Below are 18919 nucleotides of genomic sequence, written 5' to 3' on the forward strand. Positions count from 1 at the left end.
TCAATGCTTACAACATTTTACTTCATCTTGAATAAATGCACGCACGTAAAATAGACTCCCCTTTCCACGGGCTTAAGAATGACAAATCTTTTCAAACAACTTAAACCAGTGTTCATGCCAGTGTAAGTCATGTAATAAAAATCAAATCAGAAATAACTTCAGACATTTATCTAAAAAAATTGTTTCAAACCCCGGACCTCTTACATCCTAAGCGAGTATTTTACTATGGACCACACGCTTCTAATATATATAGGAAAAACTCAGAAGCAAACCAAATGCATCTTAATTAGGGTTTTTATCCTTAAAATCAACTGTGTATAATTACTTTCGTCTGTAGTTGTTGTACGGTTATTAAACAAAAAACATTTGATGTATGAAATCTAACGAAACCAATATTGCTGCGTTGCAGCTATATAAAGATAAATTGCTAAATGTTCTTTCTTTCACATAATCATTGACGGTAATTTTCGTAAATTATGGGTTAAAAATAATTATCAGTAATTTCATAATTGTATTGTTTCCGAAACAATAATCATAACGTTTCTTTGGAATTCTTTTTAAGTAAGTAATGATTAAAGAGTCATTGGTGCATTTAATTATTTAGATAATTATTTCCAAACCAGCGGAGGTCATAAAAATAGGCATATAAATGATTTTGAATACATTATCGAGGTCATTAAGAACATAAACAATGCATATTATACGTACATTAAATAAAACACATTGGATGAAACATAGGGAAACAACCAGAGAACATATCAACTGCGAAGGAAAAAACGGGTACTGACAAAAACAGTTATGTTTGTATATAAAAAGAACAAAAGAATAATCCGTTAAGCTAGATTGTACCATGCCAATTTACATAGAATACGTTCTGCAGCATTTAAAATTGCATTTTGTTCTTAAGTTTCCATGGGCGCATTATCGCCTTATCTTGTCGTCCTGTGAAACGGGAGTGTTGTGCGATAAGACTGTTTCTCTTGACTCACATAGAGAAATTGGCTCATTGGCACTATATTGCTTGCAACAGCGACCCATGCAACAGCACGATAAGGAGCCAACCCTTCGGTATCAGCCAAGGGACACGGTCACAACGCGCCGTAGTTTGACGCGTTTCGCAGCGACAAGACGAAAGGGTGTTAACGATATTAACGATAACGATACAAAAGTAAATTAATCAAAGCTCAGAAGGCGCTGAATTTGTTTGGGTCTCACCAATGATTTCCAGCGTTTTATTGTAGTAAATTGGCTATAAGACTGATTGCAACACTGATATTCAATCCAATGTTTATTTGACTTAAACAATTTGAAAAAAAAATGAGTTGCCTTTACTGGGATTTGAACTCCAGGCCTCTCGCTTCAGCCACGGTGAATTTATATGTGAACGCCCTGAAGAAAACCATATTATTCGATCTAAATTAGGGCTTGTAACGACTTTAACTGTTGTTTAACACAGATGTAAATAATCTTGGAGCTTACTATAAGCATGTATATTTATAAAGAATCAAAGGGCTGCAAGTTCTGTGGTATTTTCTGATCTTTGCAATCTAAATCGTACTGTATATATGTATGTATTTTCCCGTATAAGTTTAATTTTATGTATTATAATTAATTTTGCTAGGCATCAGAGTTTGATACAAACGGAATTCTACATGACTAGAGTTGCATCAAAAATCATTTATGTTCATTTTTTACGACAACCACACTTTATCCTTGCATATCATGGCTACTCTCTTTACAAAGACACTTAAAAAAGAATTTTAAAAAAAAGTTTCCTCGACTGGGATTCGAACTCCAGACCTCTCACTCACTAAGCGAGCGCGTTACCCCTGCACCACGGAGAAGTTATGCAAATTATTACTGAATAACATCATGTCATTCTAAATTTAGAACTTCCATTGCATTTCGGGTTTGTAATCCTTATTAATTTCGAGGTATTTTGTTCAGGATAAACCTGTTGTTTAAAATTGAAGTAAATAATTTAGCAAAACTCTTCACGCCCATTCAGTCCGACATGTAGAATCTATATATTCCACTACTCGGTTTGTGTAGTATTCGGTAATCCACATCGCTAAAAATAGTATTTTCATTGATAAAATTATATTCATCCGCGTAATTTGTGATTGTGCATTTATTGACAATTCTATAAGCCAACGCTATTTTTAAACTTTTAATGTGTTGTAATTTGTTTGATACTTGTAACAAAATAAAAATATTTCTTTCTTTTAAATCGCTAGTTTAAAGCTGTTTTGAGAACTACTTGTTGTTAGGTTTGTCATAAACTTCTGTGTCAGAGATTGAATGCCCGCTTTGTTTTTATTTATTTTCGATCAGAAAATACAATAAAACAATATTAGAAATATTCGACCATTCGGGAATTATTTTGCTTGAATATAGATGTGCCTGTCTTTGACCATCTTTACGCAGTGATCTCCCCTGAATTTTTCGGCGTTAGTGTTACATATAAAGGGAAGTAACCGCTTCAAAAAAATGGACTACTTTCGGCATTTGCAATTAACAACATTAGACTCTGACATTTCGCTACCATTATTTGTTTGGTCTGACGACCCAAACAAATAAAAACAATAAAATAGCGAAATTTATAGATGAGTCAATGAAATATAGAAACATTTTTTTTTTTAATTTCCCACAGCTTCTCTTTAAATCCTTATCTCGGTATAAAATCGTTTTGTTTTAACATGCATTTTTCTATACATTTGTTTAAACATGTTTATAGTTATATTGATGTTAAATGTCTTTGCCATATAGTAATGTGTGCTAGTTGTCGCTAGCGACAACGCAACGCTAAAAAGTGTAACAAATTAGCCACCTAATTAGATCAATATTATTTAATAATTATAGTTATTCATCTTTTGTGGTTGAGTACTGTTGAGTAATCTTTGAATCTTGTAGAACATGGTAGTACAGTCAGATTTTAATTAGTAAAAGAATTGCCCATTTGGATTTTTATAAGACGTTCTTTGTCTTTTTTTTTAATTTACATTCCTACTGTTTTTGGTGTTGTTTTTTCGCTGCCTCGTTTGCTTTTATTTATTGTCTACTCATCTATCTGTTTTCCTTTAAATTAATGGCTATATTTTGTATGTTATAAGTACCATCGTATTTTCATCTCATCATATTTTAGGGGTAGATACAGAACAGGTGATCTTTTATTCATCTATATTACTATTATTATGTTGATTAATGAAAGTGGCCTATACAAATCTTTTCGGCCTCATTTACATAATCATCTATCAAACCAAAAATGTGAATTTTCAATTCCGGTACCTACGTAATAATCACTCGGGCGTAACTACGTCAACATGTTTTTAAATCTTGTCTGACATGAGGCTTTGTTTAACAACAAAGCGCTTTGAAAATTGATATAAATATTAAACATAGACCAAGTATTTCGTTTTGGAATACTCTGACAATACTAATTTTCTTTCAAATATATGCGTGAAATTGAGCAAAATCGCAAACTTTTGCATCTTTCATAAAAAAAACATACGTGCGATTATCACGGCTCTATTGTCGCTGGCGGTTTTTATACATTTTTCCGAGATTTGCTTAACATCAAAACATTTCAAAGTTTGCATAAACCTTCAGATGAAGACACAATTAAACGGAAATTGATTTCGGAGGAATACATAATTCCAAAATGTTTAATCAAATATAAGATCTTACGCATGAATATTAAGGTACTACCTGTTCGGCGCGATAAAATCACACACGTGCACTTTAATTCTTATACAAATCATATATTTTGGTAATATAAGGTGCTCTATCCGATTGAAATTTTAATTGATAACCATTATTTAATGTTATTACTTACCTTCAAACGTTTCGATTTGTTAAGATAATGTTATTTTAATTTAAGGAGAAATGACACATCAATGATTGTCTATTTACAGACATCTCTAACAAATCATAACAAATACGCATAGCTATTATCAATATTTAAAATCACAACTGTCACAAAAATGATATTTAAGATGTTTTTAATTTTCAATTAAAGATAGCTAAAAGTTTAGTACGGGTGGGGTTCGAACCCACGCGGACATTCGTCCATTGGAACTTAAGTCCAACGCCTAACCACTCGGCCACCGTACTTCATATTTCATATCCTTTATGGATTGTATTTGTTTGTTGTCGTTTTATGCGAAAATTTCATAAATATTATATAGTTATCATTTCTTTATTCACTGGAATTGTTTAATATAATTATATCTGTTTTTAGATGTCGCAACATAAATGTTGTGGGTTAAGGATAATATCAGTATCAATCAGTATCAGTTGATCAACTTAGCTTAAAGTCAAGTCAATGGCATTTATTTAACTCTTTTCATGTACAAGTACGAACCTATTCTCAAATACATGTGTAGCAGTTAATTACATCATTTAACGTTATACTTAAGACAATCTATATATAATAGTAAATAATCAAATATTATACTGAAATTCTTGTACGTTTTCAACTATCAAGTATGTGAGTGGAGAGTCTAATTTGTTCTCTATTTTTATCAAATGAAATACCCATACAATCAGAAAGTAGTTATATTAATGTGAAAACGTAATATTTAGTTTATATAAGTATAAAGAAATTAATAATGTTTGACAGAGTGTTTTCACAGAGGCAAAATAGATGGATATTGCAAACGGTTGTAGTATACGATATTGGTTTACCAGACTAATCAAAGAGAGACATTAAACTAAGTTAATATTAAATACATTTATATCAATGTTTTTATTTACATTTAGTAATGATTTGTATCTGATGTTGCAAAAAATTCAGGTTTTTTGACGGAAATAACAATTGATTCAGGGGAATTAAGCAATGTAACAAACACTTAAAAGTCCAACGCCAGTTATCCATATTATGTCATGCAGATAATTATTACTTCTATCTCCGACAATTGTTTATTTTATTTTCGACTGTTTTACATTTTTCTTTTTATTCTCTAAATTTCTCTATACATGTATATAAATCATTATGTTCCTTTAAGTCAGAGTATAAATGTAATAAAGAATGCTTGTTTATTGGATATGTAAAATTATCACTTACTATTTCATATGCTACTTTGTCCACATAAAAGAAATAAACAACTCAGTAATAAAGTGTTTAACATTTAAATAAAATATACGAGTATATGATTACCAATATATGTGATTATCTTCTAACACAAACGGATACTTTTTAATTAAAAAAGAATACCGGAATTCTTTCAATTTATTTAAAAACAACAAATTCGTCGTTTGTTTGTGTGTTTTTTTTGTGTGTTTTTTTGTTGTTGTTGAAAGCGACAGAAATGTCATATTTAGATGCGCGTTCATTGGTTACTTTTCTCCGGGATTTCATATTGTGGCAGCAGGGAACGTGTTTTTATGTTTGACTATGATATAAAAGAGAAAGAACATCAATGATTAATACTCGGGGGCTACACCCCCTCGTATAAATCAGATAGCCTCGTGTTTCGATGCTCTTTCTATTACCTGGCATAGATTGCTTCTTAATCTCTATCAAATCTAGCTGGGTTAAAATATTTAGTTTAAATATTTATCTGACAATCTTACAATAATTAATTGTAAAAATGTCGAGCAGTTCGGCTTGACTTATTTTGTAAAATCAATCACAGGTAGACACATATTTATATCATTCCGTGAAACAGTTTGTACAATATAACTTCCTTGTTTTGTTTATATCAAATTCTTATTTTGAGTTTGAGATAAGTTGACTTTTCTTTATCATAAACAATACATTACGGATAATCGTATAAGTAGGTCTAACAACCAGGAAGTAAATTTACAGATAACAATCCTGAAGTAAATGTATTTTATATGCATTAACTTTGAACACCGTATACATTTATCGTTTTCTGAACCGAAACTGGAACGAAAGTTGCAGTGATTATAAAATGTGGATTTTTGGAGAGGAAATTGAAACCCAAAATGACTTCAACAACGAAAGTAATTGTAGCCGCGATTGATTTTGGAACTACCTTTTCCGGTTACGCTTTCTCTTTTGGGCATGATTTTCAAAATGACCCAATGAAGATTCAAACAAATCATTGGATTGGAGGTGGTCATATTTCTCTAAAGGTAATAATAAATTAGATATAAAAAAATGCATTACAAAGCTCACATAACCACTGATTGAAAAAGTTAAATTGTGTTATAATTGTGTTTCAGATCGATAATTGTAAACATACAAATATGTTTTTTTTCTCATGTTTTCATGGGATTGTAGCAAATAATATGGTGTAAGGTCATCGCAAATATGTATAATCGTTCTTTTTTCAGTATATAACATTTTACAGGATAACAATAATTATTCATCGCCGATTCGGTCAATAATCAGGTCATTTCAGAATAAATTTTGATTGAAATGAAATTCTCGAACGTGACAAAATCGAAGAACAAATAATTATTTATTTATGAAATCAACTCATGTTGAAATTCATACGCACCTTATGCTACACTCTATTTTGTCTCTTAGCAGTCTACATTACATGTATATATTTTCCGTCCTTTGTACATTTTTATCATGTCTTTGTTTTTGTTAAAATATTATTCATTGATTCTGTCTGATCGTCGTATTTTCAAGGCGCCGACTACGGTGCTGTTCACACCAGAAAAAGTATTTCATTCATTCGGATATGACGCTGAAGACAAATACATGGAATTAGCAGAGGAAGAGGATCACAAGGAATGGTATTATTTCCGTAGATTTAAAATGCTTCTTCATGAAAACAAGGTAAATATCTAAAAATATTGAAAACATTCTAATCAAACGAATTTTCAATTTATGTTTTTGGAGAAAACAAAAATGGCCATTTTTCAAAGTTTTAGAAACTATTCTTTGTGGTTGAATGTTTCATGTACTAACAAAACGACGAATTTTATATTAAAATATCGTGTTTACATTTTGGGTAAATGGTGACTGCTGTTGTTTTTAAAACTTGCATGAATATTATACACTGTCCAAATAAGTATTCTAGAAAGAAAATGGAAGTTCATGACAACGAGGTAATAGTAAAAACAATCGACTTTTCTTGATCTACAGCTTTATCTAAAAAGTATAGGTCTGGAATTCGTCTTTAGCATGGATGATGTTCGAATTTAAAATACATTCATGTATAATTTGTTGAGAAAATACAAGGGGTATATTTCAAAGAAAGATTTTTATTTCATAGGCCCTTACAAGAACAACAGTTTTAGCTGATGAACACAAGAAACCGCTACCAGCGTTAACAGTGTTTTCGTCGGCAATCAAATACCTTAAGCAACATCTTCTCCAAGTTATTCAACAAAGAGTTACGGAAATAAATGATGATGACATACATTGGGTTTTAACAGTTCCTGCAATCTGGAATGAATCAGCTAAACAATTTATGAAGGAAGCCGGTATCGAGGTAAATAAATATCAATATCGACAAACGAATGCATTAGAATATATTATGGTCAGTCGAGCGATAATGTCAAGGATTTCAAACAACTTATCTCTAAGTGCTGTGGTTGCGGAACCCGTAAGGATTCCTTTTATGTGAGGAAACTTCTTTCTAACTGGCTTATTAACCGGCGGTGGTTCTACCCGCTTTTACCTAAAATAATGCGCGAATTGACATTTCGGGTTGTCCTCTACTAGTAAAGCTGCAAACTTGCCATTTAATCGTTTTAGTGCGCATGCGAATTAAAATCAAGTGCCTTATTCTGAGGTTTATGTGAAGAGAAACAAATTATAGTGTTTATAATTTTTATCTTTAGGCTGGTTTACACAAGAACGGTCTTGTTCTTGCTTTGGAACCAGAAGGAGCGTCTGTATTTTGTAAGCGTTTACCTATTGAGCGTTTGCGCCTGTCGAAATCAAATGATATAGAAGCTTTCAAGAGTGGATCTAATTACATGGTTTTAGACCTAGGAGGTAAACTGGTAATTTTGTATCATTTTTAAGAACAAAACTAAATTAAAAAAGGGAAATTGACATGGTTCATAATGCAAGAAACGTATAGTTGTTATTCTTTTGTGCAGTTAGTCGGCTACCCATTTATGAAAAACACTGTAAACTTCTTTATTGTAGCAGCATGCACTTAGATTGTTGTAAGGTAACGTTTTCTTCTGAGATATAACATAACACGTAAATCTGGTTTTCTGGTTTTTGAAATGTTGCAGGTGGAACTGTTGATATCACTGTTCATTCTGTTCAATCAGATGGGACTCTTTCTGAAATTGCTAAAGCAAGCGGGGGTGCATGGGGCGGCATTCAGGTAGACACTGCCTTCCTTACGTTTCTTGAGCAAATTGTTGGAAAACAGTTTCTAGAAGAGTTTAGAGAGGAAAATACAGCCGACTTCATTGATATGATGAGAGAATTTGAAGCAAAGAAAAGAACGGTGTCTTCGAAATCAGATGGAATGGTGACAATGCGAATTGCAGCTTCTTTTTCCTTGCGGTTTAAAACTAAGAAAAAGAAGGATTTGCATCAACATGTTTCAGAATCAGAATATGTTGACCGTGTCTTTTTCAAGCGAGATAAGATTCAAATCAGTGCCGAAATTTTCAAACGCTTTTTCACGGATTCCATTTCAAATACAGTGTGCCACGTCAGAGAAATCCTAGAAGAAAATGATTATCGAGGAATTGAAACAATTTTGCTTGTTGGGGGATTTGCTGAATCAGAAATTGTTCAAGATGAGATACGAGCAGCGTTTTCAGACAAACGTGTTATAACTCCAAATGAATCCGGTCTAGTTGTTTTGAAAGGAGCTGTTCTGTATGGGCACAACCCAAAAGTTGTGAAATCTCGTATCAGCAAATACACCTACGGTGTTGAGGTACATGCACCATTTAATGAAGATTTGCATCCTGCAGAATATAAGTTTTTCGACGGAATTTACAAATGTCGATATTTGTTTGATCCATTTGTTCGTGCTGGACAAGTTGTTCCAGTTGATGAAGTGGTACGGAATAGTTATACGTCAAATATTATTGACGTCGAGGAAGGCGTAGGTATATTCGCATCAACCAGAGAATTTCCAGCATACGTCGTTGAAGAAAACTGCTTTAAACTCGGCAATGTTTACCTTGATGAGCCTGGTCATGAAGTTATTGTAGAGATGCAGTTTGGAGGGACACAGTTCTCGGTGCAGTTTACAGACCTCAACACGGGGGTGAAAAGAATTGACTGCTTTGATTTTCTATGCCATTAACATTCTAAATGGCGTAACGTTGTAGTTTATCACTTATAAATTTACGTCAATTTATAAGATATCTTTGAAGGAATTTAAGATGACCGTCTACAGGTGTATTCATCGACTATTTTGTTACTTGAAGGATGCAATAGATAAATACGTAGGCAGCAGGAGGAATTGTTAAAGGCTCCTTATTACATATATGTGGATAAAGAAGAATGACAACGGTTTTTGAGGTTTTTGTGTTTAGTATTACATGTATTTTAGTTTTAACATTTTTCGTCCACTAAAGGTTAATATTGAAACTGTTTTTATATATATAAGTGACTTATGCACTTGAAATGCATTTAATATCAACGAATAGACAGAAACATATGGAATTTAACACCACTTTCACATAATTAGTAATATGAAGAATATATTTATAACAACATTTTTATAGATGTGTTATATTCCGCTAATATTAACCTCTGCTAAATCTAAAATATTTTATATAGCTTGCCAGACCTAATAAAGTCAGGAACAAAAATATCCATGAACATGATGGCACGCTTTATTTTGTATGCCGTAAATGTTACCAGTTGCTCTAGCAAGTGTTAAAAACATAAGGCAAGTTTAAGTATTCTTTTCAAATGAATGAAAATTGTTATAAATATTACATTTATCGTCACGAAGTGAGAAAACTTTGCATCTATCATGTCATTTGCATCTAAGAATAAACATTCAGAAACCGGCATTATCACTTAACTGATCGATGCCTGATTGTTATAGCATGACTTCGTTTGGATATAGAGCACATCTTCTAATGGCTTTAGTTGCAAAAGCACTACATAGGAAAAATCGGTATACAACCCTCAACACTATAATTATCTTAATCAAAGATCCAAAAGGACCTGCTAAATGTATACTATGAAGTACACGGCGACTTTTTGCTGTTGTCACACAGCACTTCATAGTGTTTTTTTTTTTTTTTAAGAGATATCGCTCGGGAGTTAACAAAGAATAACTTCGGTTTGTTTATGACAGATAACGGAAAGTGCAATATCTGTAATGCTTAAGTATACAATTGTAAACACTAATGTTATTAGAATCGATTAACCCGAACATGACTGCCGAAGGACTGGAAAAATATGAAACCACTGAGTGAAGAACGCGTCAATAGTTTACAGCTGTCACAAAGTACCTAAAAGTGTAAAACCTCTTGAAAAGAAAGAACATTCAAGAGCACTGAAAACAAAAGCAAATAAATGAAAGTATAAACGTTTATTAGAAAGTATTTATATGTACATGACATTGCATTTTTATTATAAATATATACATCGGGTTCCTTATGTACAGAGGTTGTATACTTTAGTTGCTTAGCTTAGTTACAATACATAATGTACTAATTGTAATGTGGTATTCTGTACATTATAACATTATGTTTAAAATTAAAATTAAGAGTTTAATATTATACAAGATAAACTATATTTCTAGCTGTTATTTTTTCTACAAATTAGCAATTAGAAAGTAGTCACTTAACTTTGATTTGGATTACTAGGAATGAAGAAAACGGCTAAGTCTTTATATATATAACTGATATATAGATTGTTTAAGGAATAACTTTGTTTTATAATTGCTTTCCAAAGACAAAATCGGATATGTATTTCTACATAAATTTTACCGAGTTGTCATTTTTCAAATAATTCAATAAAAATGTATTTTGCACAAATGCTATCTACCCAGTCTTATCATATTACACCTTAGAAAAATAACAGTCAATACTATCATTTAGGAAGTATTTACTTAATATTTGTATTCAATGAAGAATATTAATGATTTATGAATAAGAAATGGATCGAATCGTTAAAAGGGTGTGAATAGTAAGCACTGTAATATTCAGTGTATCGTTTTAAGGTCCATGTGCTTCAGAAATGTTATTATTTTTATTTCTCAAATGACTCATCTTAGTTTTTTTTAGAATAATACTCATTTGCCATATACATAAGCTATCTTTTGCTGATTTTGTTATGTTGGTAATTTGTAAACTTATAGTAAATTAGTATTTTGTTTGAAAGTCAAAATACTACTTTGTATACAACACATTACTGAATGTTCTACGCTATTTCTTCAGTTGTTATGCATTCAACATGCTCTAAATCCATTATCAAAACATTACTAAACACATGTTTGACATTTCTAAAGATTTTTTAAAAAGAATTTCTGAGGCATATTTTGCCTTTAGTTTAAGATATCGAGAAAAGGCAACGCGATGTAGTCCGCATATATCATGTATATGTTCATATAATTTAATATTTGGAAACAGGAGTAGATTAAGAGTCCAAAGCTTTTGTAATTATTCAATATTAGGCTCTCCAAATTTAAGAAGTAAATATACACATGATAATGTAGCATGTACAACAAAAGTCGTAAAGTTATTTATTTTTTAAGCGGATTTGGCTAGACGTACTTATACAGAAGCCAATGAATTCGTACAATACCGGAGAAGAATCATTATGATAATTATAAACTCTTTTGAACTAGGTGCCATCAAACGTTAAAGAATATATATTCAGGATATTTTCCTTTTATGCACAGTTTCAAAAAAATAACAAATAATTATTTGTTAAAAAAGCATATTATTTTAATACTTGAATTGGAAATAAAACATAAAAAAACAGTTAAATGACCTATGCAATACATTGCATTATAAGGTACTTTTCGTGGGGATTGGGAACCGAAAATCAATATAGATGTATAAATCCTAAATCAAATATCTATTTAAACTCAATTTTACTTCATGCTCAAATGATAGTAAATTGTGACAATTAAAAATCTACCAGGTTTTATTATTTGTAGCAAATGCTGGAAATATGTGGAATGTTTCAGACAACCATTTTTCTTTGTAAACATCGGTGATATTTTACATATAACCTTTTTTTGTATGTGCAAAAGTTATCACTCCCGGCTCCTTTGTTTAACTTGTTTAATTCCTTTGAGATTAGTTATTCACGGACCAGTGTCACTCTGAAGGAACAAACTTAAAACTTGTAATGTCATATTGAAATTAATAATGTTGCTTAGAGCTGCTCTAAGACTTATGATCAAAGTTTATAAATGAAATTTTAAAACAAATAGTCTTGAATGAAATAAACTTACAATTTGCCAATATTAATGTGTTTAACAAAAGATTGTATAAAGAGATAATAAACATGACCACATAATCTTTAGTAAGGAAAGACATGAAAATAGTTGCACATACAATAAACATGTAGTTAAATTGACATTAACAAATAAATGCATTTGGTATTATGACATCAATAAATCAATAAACTTGCATTTAAAATCTACTTTACAAAATTGTATCATAAATGTTGAAAAAAAAGCATACAGTATATAATATGTAACAAATATAAAATATCAAATAGAAACTTTAAAAATGTTGAAACTATGCATGCAATTTCTTGTAAATGTATATACACATGCGAACGTAAGAATGACGGTTACAATGTTGCAATCACCTAAAAAAGACAGGAATTCATTTTTGGTGTAATTATTACATAAACATTATTCTCTCATATATTACATACGGAAAGACCATAATTCACACTAGTTAACATCATTATGTACACAATTATTGGAATAAACGCAATCATTCTATTGTACAATATAATTGTTTTAATTGGCCTTCCTTTGTCTATTCAGCTGTCTGGCTTATTTTGTCGGGAGAATCATCCTGAACGGTTGCATCGTTTGCAAGCAGAGCCTTCACAGATGTGTGAGAATCAAGCAGCAGTACCAAAGCGTCATGAAGGAATCTGTGTTGTTCCTGTGAATGTAAAGTTTTGTTATAATAACAGATTTTGACAATATCAAAAAAAAAAACACACCTAATCTAAGTTTACTTCCCTTCCTTAAATTCAAGTTTAATAAAAATAATAATTATGACAAGGACACTGCAAAGGTTGGGCAATGTTCGCTTGAATGTAAATTTGTTTCATAAATCAAAAAAGATTTTTCAATTAGGGAAGATATTCAAATAAGAAACTTGTCTAATAACGTTTTATCTTAAAAATCATTTTGAAACTGTAAGACCTCCAAAGAGGCATATTGTACCTTAGGTGCATACTTCATAAAACTTTTATAGAGATCTACAGGGCAATGCTAAAGAGGCATGGTTGCTATCCAAAAGAAGATGAAATGTGTTTTCCTATACCTTATTGTACAGAAAGCAAGTGACTCCCGGGACAGGGCCAATTTTGAAATGTTTTTTATGATTTACACAACTTTTATAGAAATCTGATGCTACATGGGAAATATCTAGACTTTGAAGTTGAACGCAATAATGTATTTTTTTTATATAAAATAAGTGCCTCCCGGGGCGGGGCAAATATCTAAGCCCCTTTACGTTGAATTTTCGCACGATAATAATCAAATTAGTTATTCCATATTTATATGTACAAAATGTGTGAAGCCCCAAATATTGACCCAAGTTTATAATTTATAACAATTTTGTAGAGGTCAACAAGGAAATGGTAGATAACAAATATTTCTCAAAATAAGACTGAACTGTGTTTTTCTCATACAATACTATATCAAGTGAATCCAGGGACGGGGTCAATATTGACCAATGGGTTATGACTAATACCAGTTTTGTATAGGCTTAAAAGGGCATGTTACATGTCAAATATCTAGTGTCTAAGCAATGTGATTACATAACATACGTCTACAGGAATTCAAATTATTTTTTGAAAGATAGGTACACGTTTAACGGCAAATATGATGACATAACACTGTTTGTACTAAACTAGCTCGATCCTCTCTGAGATTTCTGGCACATTCAAATATATCCACTGTACTCCACTGAAACTCCCTCATTCGCTAGTATGTCCAATGCAATAAATGTTCCTGTCCGTCCAACCCCGGCACTGTAAAATATTTATTAATATTTCTGTTATCTACAAAGTAAAAACAAATGGTAATAATAAGTAAAAAATTGAATAATATTATTTGTTTATAAATTTGCTAAAATATTTCAAGTTAAATTATCAACTTTCTATATTTAAGATACTGCATTTGTCATTTCCTCTCACGAACAAACACAATCAAGTCAATTTATTTTAATTTCTGCTCATCAAATTGTACGCACTTCATCAAAGTGTTGTCTTATTGTTTAGTCACACGAACCTTTGTGATCATTCATTAAATGTACATTATAGATTATGATGGTGCTTTGGGGTGGGAAAAGTTGCGCTTTTCATTTTCTCTTTGTTTTTTATTTATCTTTAAAGATCTTCCTTGTAAAGATTTACTACAAACAATTTTATTGTTACCTGCAGTGTACTATTATAGGTCCAAGCTCGAACGCAGGTATTCTTGTGACTTTCTTCCAAAACTCTACAATGGTGTGTGCATCTTTAGGTGTATTTATGTCTGGCCATGCAGTAAAGTGCATTTGATAAAGTATTATCTTTTACAAATTCGTTCAACAATATTATTATTATTGTTATTATTTTATTATTTTTGATATAAATAGTGAGGGCGATGAAGTAAATGAAATCTCTAGAAGTGATATTTTATTAACCTGTCAATTGCACAATAATTATACGGTCAGTGTGTGTGCTAAATACATCTTCGGTACGTTTTAGGTAGTTACCGTTTTATGTTCTATAATCAAAGTCGTTATATATCGACACAAAGTATCATAACAAAACGGTTAAGCTAGGATGCATAAGGTTGAGGTGGCTCAGGTACGTATCTATTTATTTTAAAGGTTCAGCTATTCAACTCCTCTTTTTAATATTTTTATTATTTCAAACAGATCCATAAAACATATGACAAAAGAGCGTGTAAGGTAAATTTGATTTAGCTCTAATATTTTGTACTTGACGAATTGTTATCGGGAACTGCTTGGGTATCAGTTTAAACAGGTACCTTTGTTCAAAATAATCCCGATAAAAAGGAGGAACAAATGAATTTACTTGATACCGGCTGATAGGATGAGACCAACAATCTCTGTCAAGTCAGGTACCGTCATTGCCTTATCCACTAAACAACTATTACCGAAGTACTTGATGGTGCAAGCAAATGTAAAATAGAAATGTATTTCAGACGTTTTTTTTTTTTCAAAAAATAAAAATGAGCGCGATCAAGTATGCATACTTGGCAGGTCAGAAAGGGACTGTATAACAAGAAATAAATATTCATTTGCTCATTGCCATTTTCTCATTTTATTTATTTATTTATTTATTTATTTATTTATTTCGATTTCGTGTAACAAATAACGCAGCTACATGGTTGCACATAATTAAAACAAACGTTGCACAAATTCTCTCTTACCCCGATGGAAAATATTCTGACAGTAAAACAAGGATATATTTCCTCGGATTTACCCGAAACCTTTACATCTCCATAAGTGCAGCAAACTTCTTTATCTGGACAGTACTTGTCACATTTTTTCACTTAAATATAACACAATAATAGCGTTTTTTTATCAAAATCATGTGTGAAAAATATTGCATCAGTTCCTTCCGATAACCAAATTATCAAACAATATCTTATATAACAGATAGAGATAGAACGTTATTTGGTGACACACACTTGCACATAACGTACATACCGAGAGATGCTATATAAGCATTTTATCGTTTATAAGCCTTAAATTTAAATATTTTATAGATATAACATTATTCTGTAAATAATGACACTTTTCCAAGTTTTGCAATAAGTGAATTAAGTAGAATTAAGTACAATAGATACTGAAAACATTTATGTTAATTGTTTAAAGCAAATAGTTTAGGCAGCAATTATTACCAGTTTGCCTGAGGGACCTTCTAAGACATGCAATAAAATTAAAGGTATAAAATAATTATTTACCTAATTATCTTATGACTATAAAATATACTTATTAGAAAATATAAATATTGACTTCAATCAAAATTTAAAGAAATAACAAAATATGGATTGACTTATACAAAATCTGAAGTTAAAACAGAATATCATACTGAATTGTTTAAAAATATGACTCACGTCTATATAGCTAGCATTATTGAAGTCTGATTCCATGGCTTTCACAATAACCCTTCTGCTGTCATCTATACATGCGATCGCACAAAACACATTTTACATTGAATTTTTAAATAATATAACAAAAGCAAAGAAATTAGTCTACAATCATGTAAATTCAGTTTACAAAATGTAACACTAACCCATTTGAAAAAAGGTCAGTATTGAACATGAACTGAACCAAATGACCAAAGTAAACATAAAGAAAGAAACGGAAACCCCGTTTATACTGGAAAAGAATACATTTATGTGCAAATGTATTTATGTGCATCTTCTATTCAATTGATTTAAAATATAACTAGTTTAAGTAATTTTAGGTAAATAAGCATTTTTGTTTTTGTATACATTGATGAATTATTTTCATCAACAGTGAAAAGACGACAACAAGAACGTAATGGAAATTGGGAAACCATTTTTTAAAAACCCAATAAAATTATCATAAAAAAGGAAAAATTTTTAAATAGGGCCCATTTTGAGGGTTTAAATTTGCATACGGCGTTTTTAAGGGCCCGTAAAATATTATCCGTTTAAACCCTATACAAAATCGATGAAATTTTGGGAAATTTAATGTCATTTTTTTTGGGATTCAATTAAGCATGAAATATTTTTTAAATGATTTAAACTTTGGGTAAACACCTTCTTAACGATTTTTCCTAATTTTTCTGTTTTCTGTGAGCAAAAAAGCTAAGGTCCTGCGGGTTAGTCCAAAAAATTTAAAAAAAAAATTTCTTTTTGAAAGAAGTGAAAGGATAACCTTATCATAGTTTGTTTTTCCCAATTTTTAAAATTGTTTATACTGCACGGTTTTTTTTAAAAAAAATTGAGAAAAAAGTTTTAAAGGGGTACTAAAAGAAAGCATGAACAACAATTTCTATTCAAAGTACAGTTTCAAAAAAAAGCAATAAATAAATACACAAAAACAGTGTTTTCAAAAATAAAATATTTATAATCATCATTATTTCTTTTTCTTTATTGAATTATTTTTTTCCACTTTGAACCCCACTAACAATTAATAAATCACAGTCTCACTTTACAATTGTTAATTATTTTACTAAAGTTATACATTTTATTACGGCTTTCTTTGAATTTTACCATAAATTCCTCAAGGTATTCAAGGTCTGTTTTGTTTTTTTACGAAATCTCTGAGTTTTCTGTCCTAATCAAACTGTTTTGGTTGGTTAAACACAGCCGTTACTCACTCACTTTCTTACTAACGTACTTTTGTAGGTTATTTTTATACACAATGGTGCTTAATTATAGCAAAGTAAATTGAAAAATGATTTGCAAGTTTTTAACAGTAGAGCCGGGGAAAAAGAATTAATAATTATCTTTGAAGCAAAAGAAGGATGAATCTGAAAGAAAAGTCGCATAAAATTCTTATAAACATACCAATTCATTGTCATCTGCAGGTTGAATTTCATCCTCATCTTCAGCGATGTATTGAAATTTGTTCCATTCAATACTTGCGTATTTGTTTAAGTTTACATAAAATAAATTTACATTCTCCTGTTCGGTTGGTTTAACACTACCGGCTATGACAGCTGGATTAATAGTTTCAACACGTTCTACATTTTGTTGATTTCTCTTAAGTCTAAAAGGCAAAATGATTGGATAAATTTTCAGAAAACGGGAGAAAATTATACTTCATTACGTAATGAGAATGACATCGAAATCTTTTGCAAAAAAAATTGCAAATTAGGAAAATATAATTTAAAATATAGAAAATAGAAAAATAGAGACCAGCCATGCAATAGAACATATGGGTCAAATGGGTGTAATTAATTAATTTATTAATTGCACTATTTAAACAGCTTGAACTGTATTTTATATCACATATAAGACATAAATTATTTGAAAAATAACAAATCAATGTAATACTCTATGTATGTTCCCTTCTATTGCTTAGTTTATATATAATCATGCTTTGTCAACTAGTATGCATTTCTTCTCTTCTATATTCAGACGCATTTGGTAATTAGTCAACAGCATTTGTATGAAATGTAGTCAATTTATCAATTTTAAATTTCAAGTACTTATTAGTCAATTTAATTTTTGTGATATTCCTGCTCCAGTTGAAGTTTAAAAGATTATTATATATTAAATATATATATTAACTCGGATTATAAAACAATTGAATTTTGTTAAAACAATTGTATAAAATCAGAACTTTTAGATAACAGTATTGAAAATATTAAATGAATAATAATCATTTCAAACCTAAATAAATTTCCGTGAAAGACAATTTGCTTTCGTGTCATTTTCCTTATCTATGACTAATTTATTTTAATTTAAGAAAACAAAATCATACTTTTACATGCATATATGACACACAACTGTAAATATATCGTACACAATAAACACAATAAACACAATGAAAAAACGAAAGGACACGAGGTTGTATTAACTGACACATAACATCATGCTGATTTATGCAGAGTCAGATTTTCAATAGGTTGAGTAATATTGTACTCGGAATGTAAGTGCAATCACTGGACATTTTATCAAAATATACATTACACATACTAAATACCCTAAAAGTCAAAAACCAAAATGTAATCATTGCAAAGCGAGTAAGTAAAACAACAAATGTTTACTATACCTTAACAAGACAGTATTTCTTCGAAATTTCTGACTCCTGTATATGTAACTGATACCCCTAAACCCTCTACTCCACGACGGTTTTGTTT

The 18919-nt window shown here is 30.6% G+C and overlaps 1 protein-coding gene and 1 non-coding gene across 2 annotated transcripts; one reads left to right on the plus strand and one right to left on the minus strand.

Annotated features, from left to right (window-relative positions):
* Nucleotides 1–4031: 4031 nt before the first annotated feature.
* On the minus strand, nucleotides 4032–4113 carry Trnal-uaa (transfer RNA leucine (anticodon UAA)). The gene has a single exon. It is a non-coding gene; the product is annotated as a tRNA-Leu (tRNA).
* A 1555-nt stretch (nucleotides 4114–5668) lies between these two features.
* On the plus strand, nucleotides 5669–10899 carry LOC132745018 (heat shock 70 kDa protein 12A-like). The gene is made up of 5 exons (XM_060733846.1): nucleotides 5669–6099; nucleotides 6605–6754; nucleotides 7194–7412; nucleotides 7765–7921; nucleotides 8170–10899. The coding sequence occupies exons 1-5, from the start codon at nucleotides 5950–5952 to the stop codon at nucleotides 9204–9206; spliced, it is 1713 nt and encodes a 570-aa protein (XP_060589829.1). The 5' UTR covers nucleotides 5669–5949; the 3' UTR covers nucleotides 9207–10899.
* Nucleotides 10900–18919: the final 8020 nt, after the last annotated feature.

This window comes from Ruditapes philippinarum, unplaced genomic scaffold (assembly GCF_026571515.1).
Source record: "Ruditapes philippinarum isolate M1 unplaced genomic scaffold, ASM2657151v2 ctg7582_1_1_1_1, whole genome shotgun sequence".
NCBI classification, from domain to species: domain Eukaryota; kingdom Metazoa; phylum Mollusca; class Bivalvia; order Venerida; family Veneridae; genus Ruditapes; species Ruditapes philippinarum.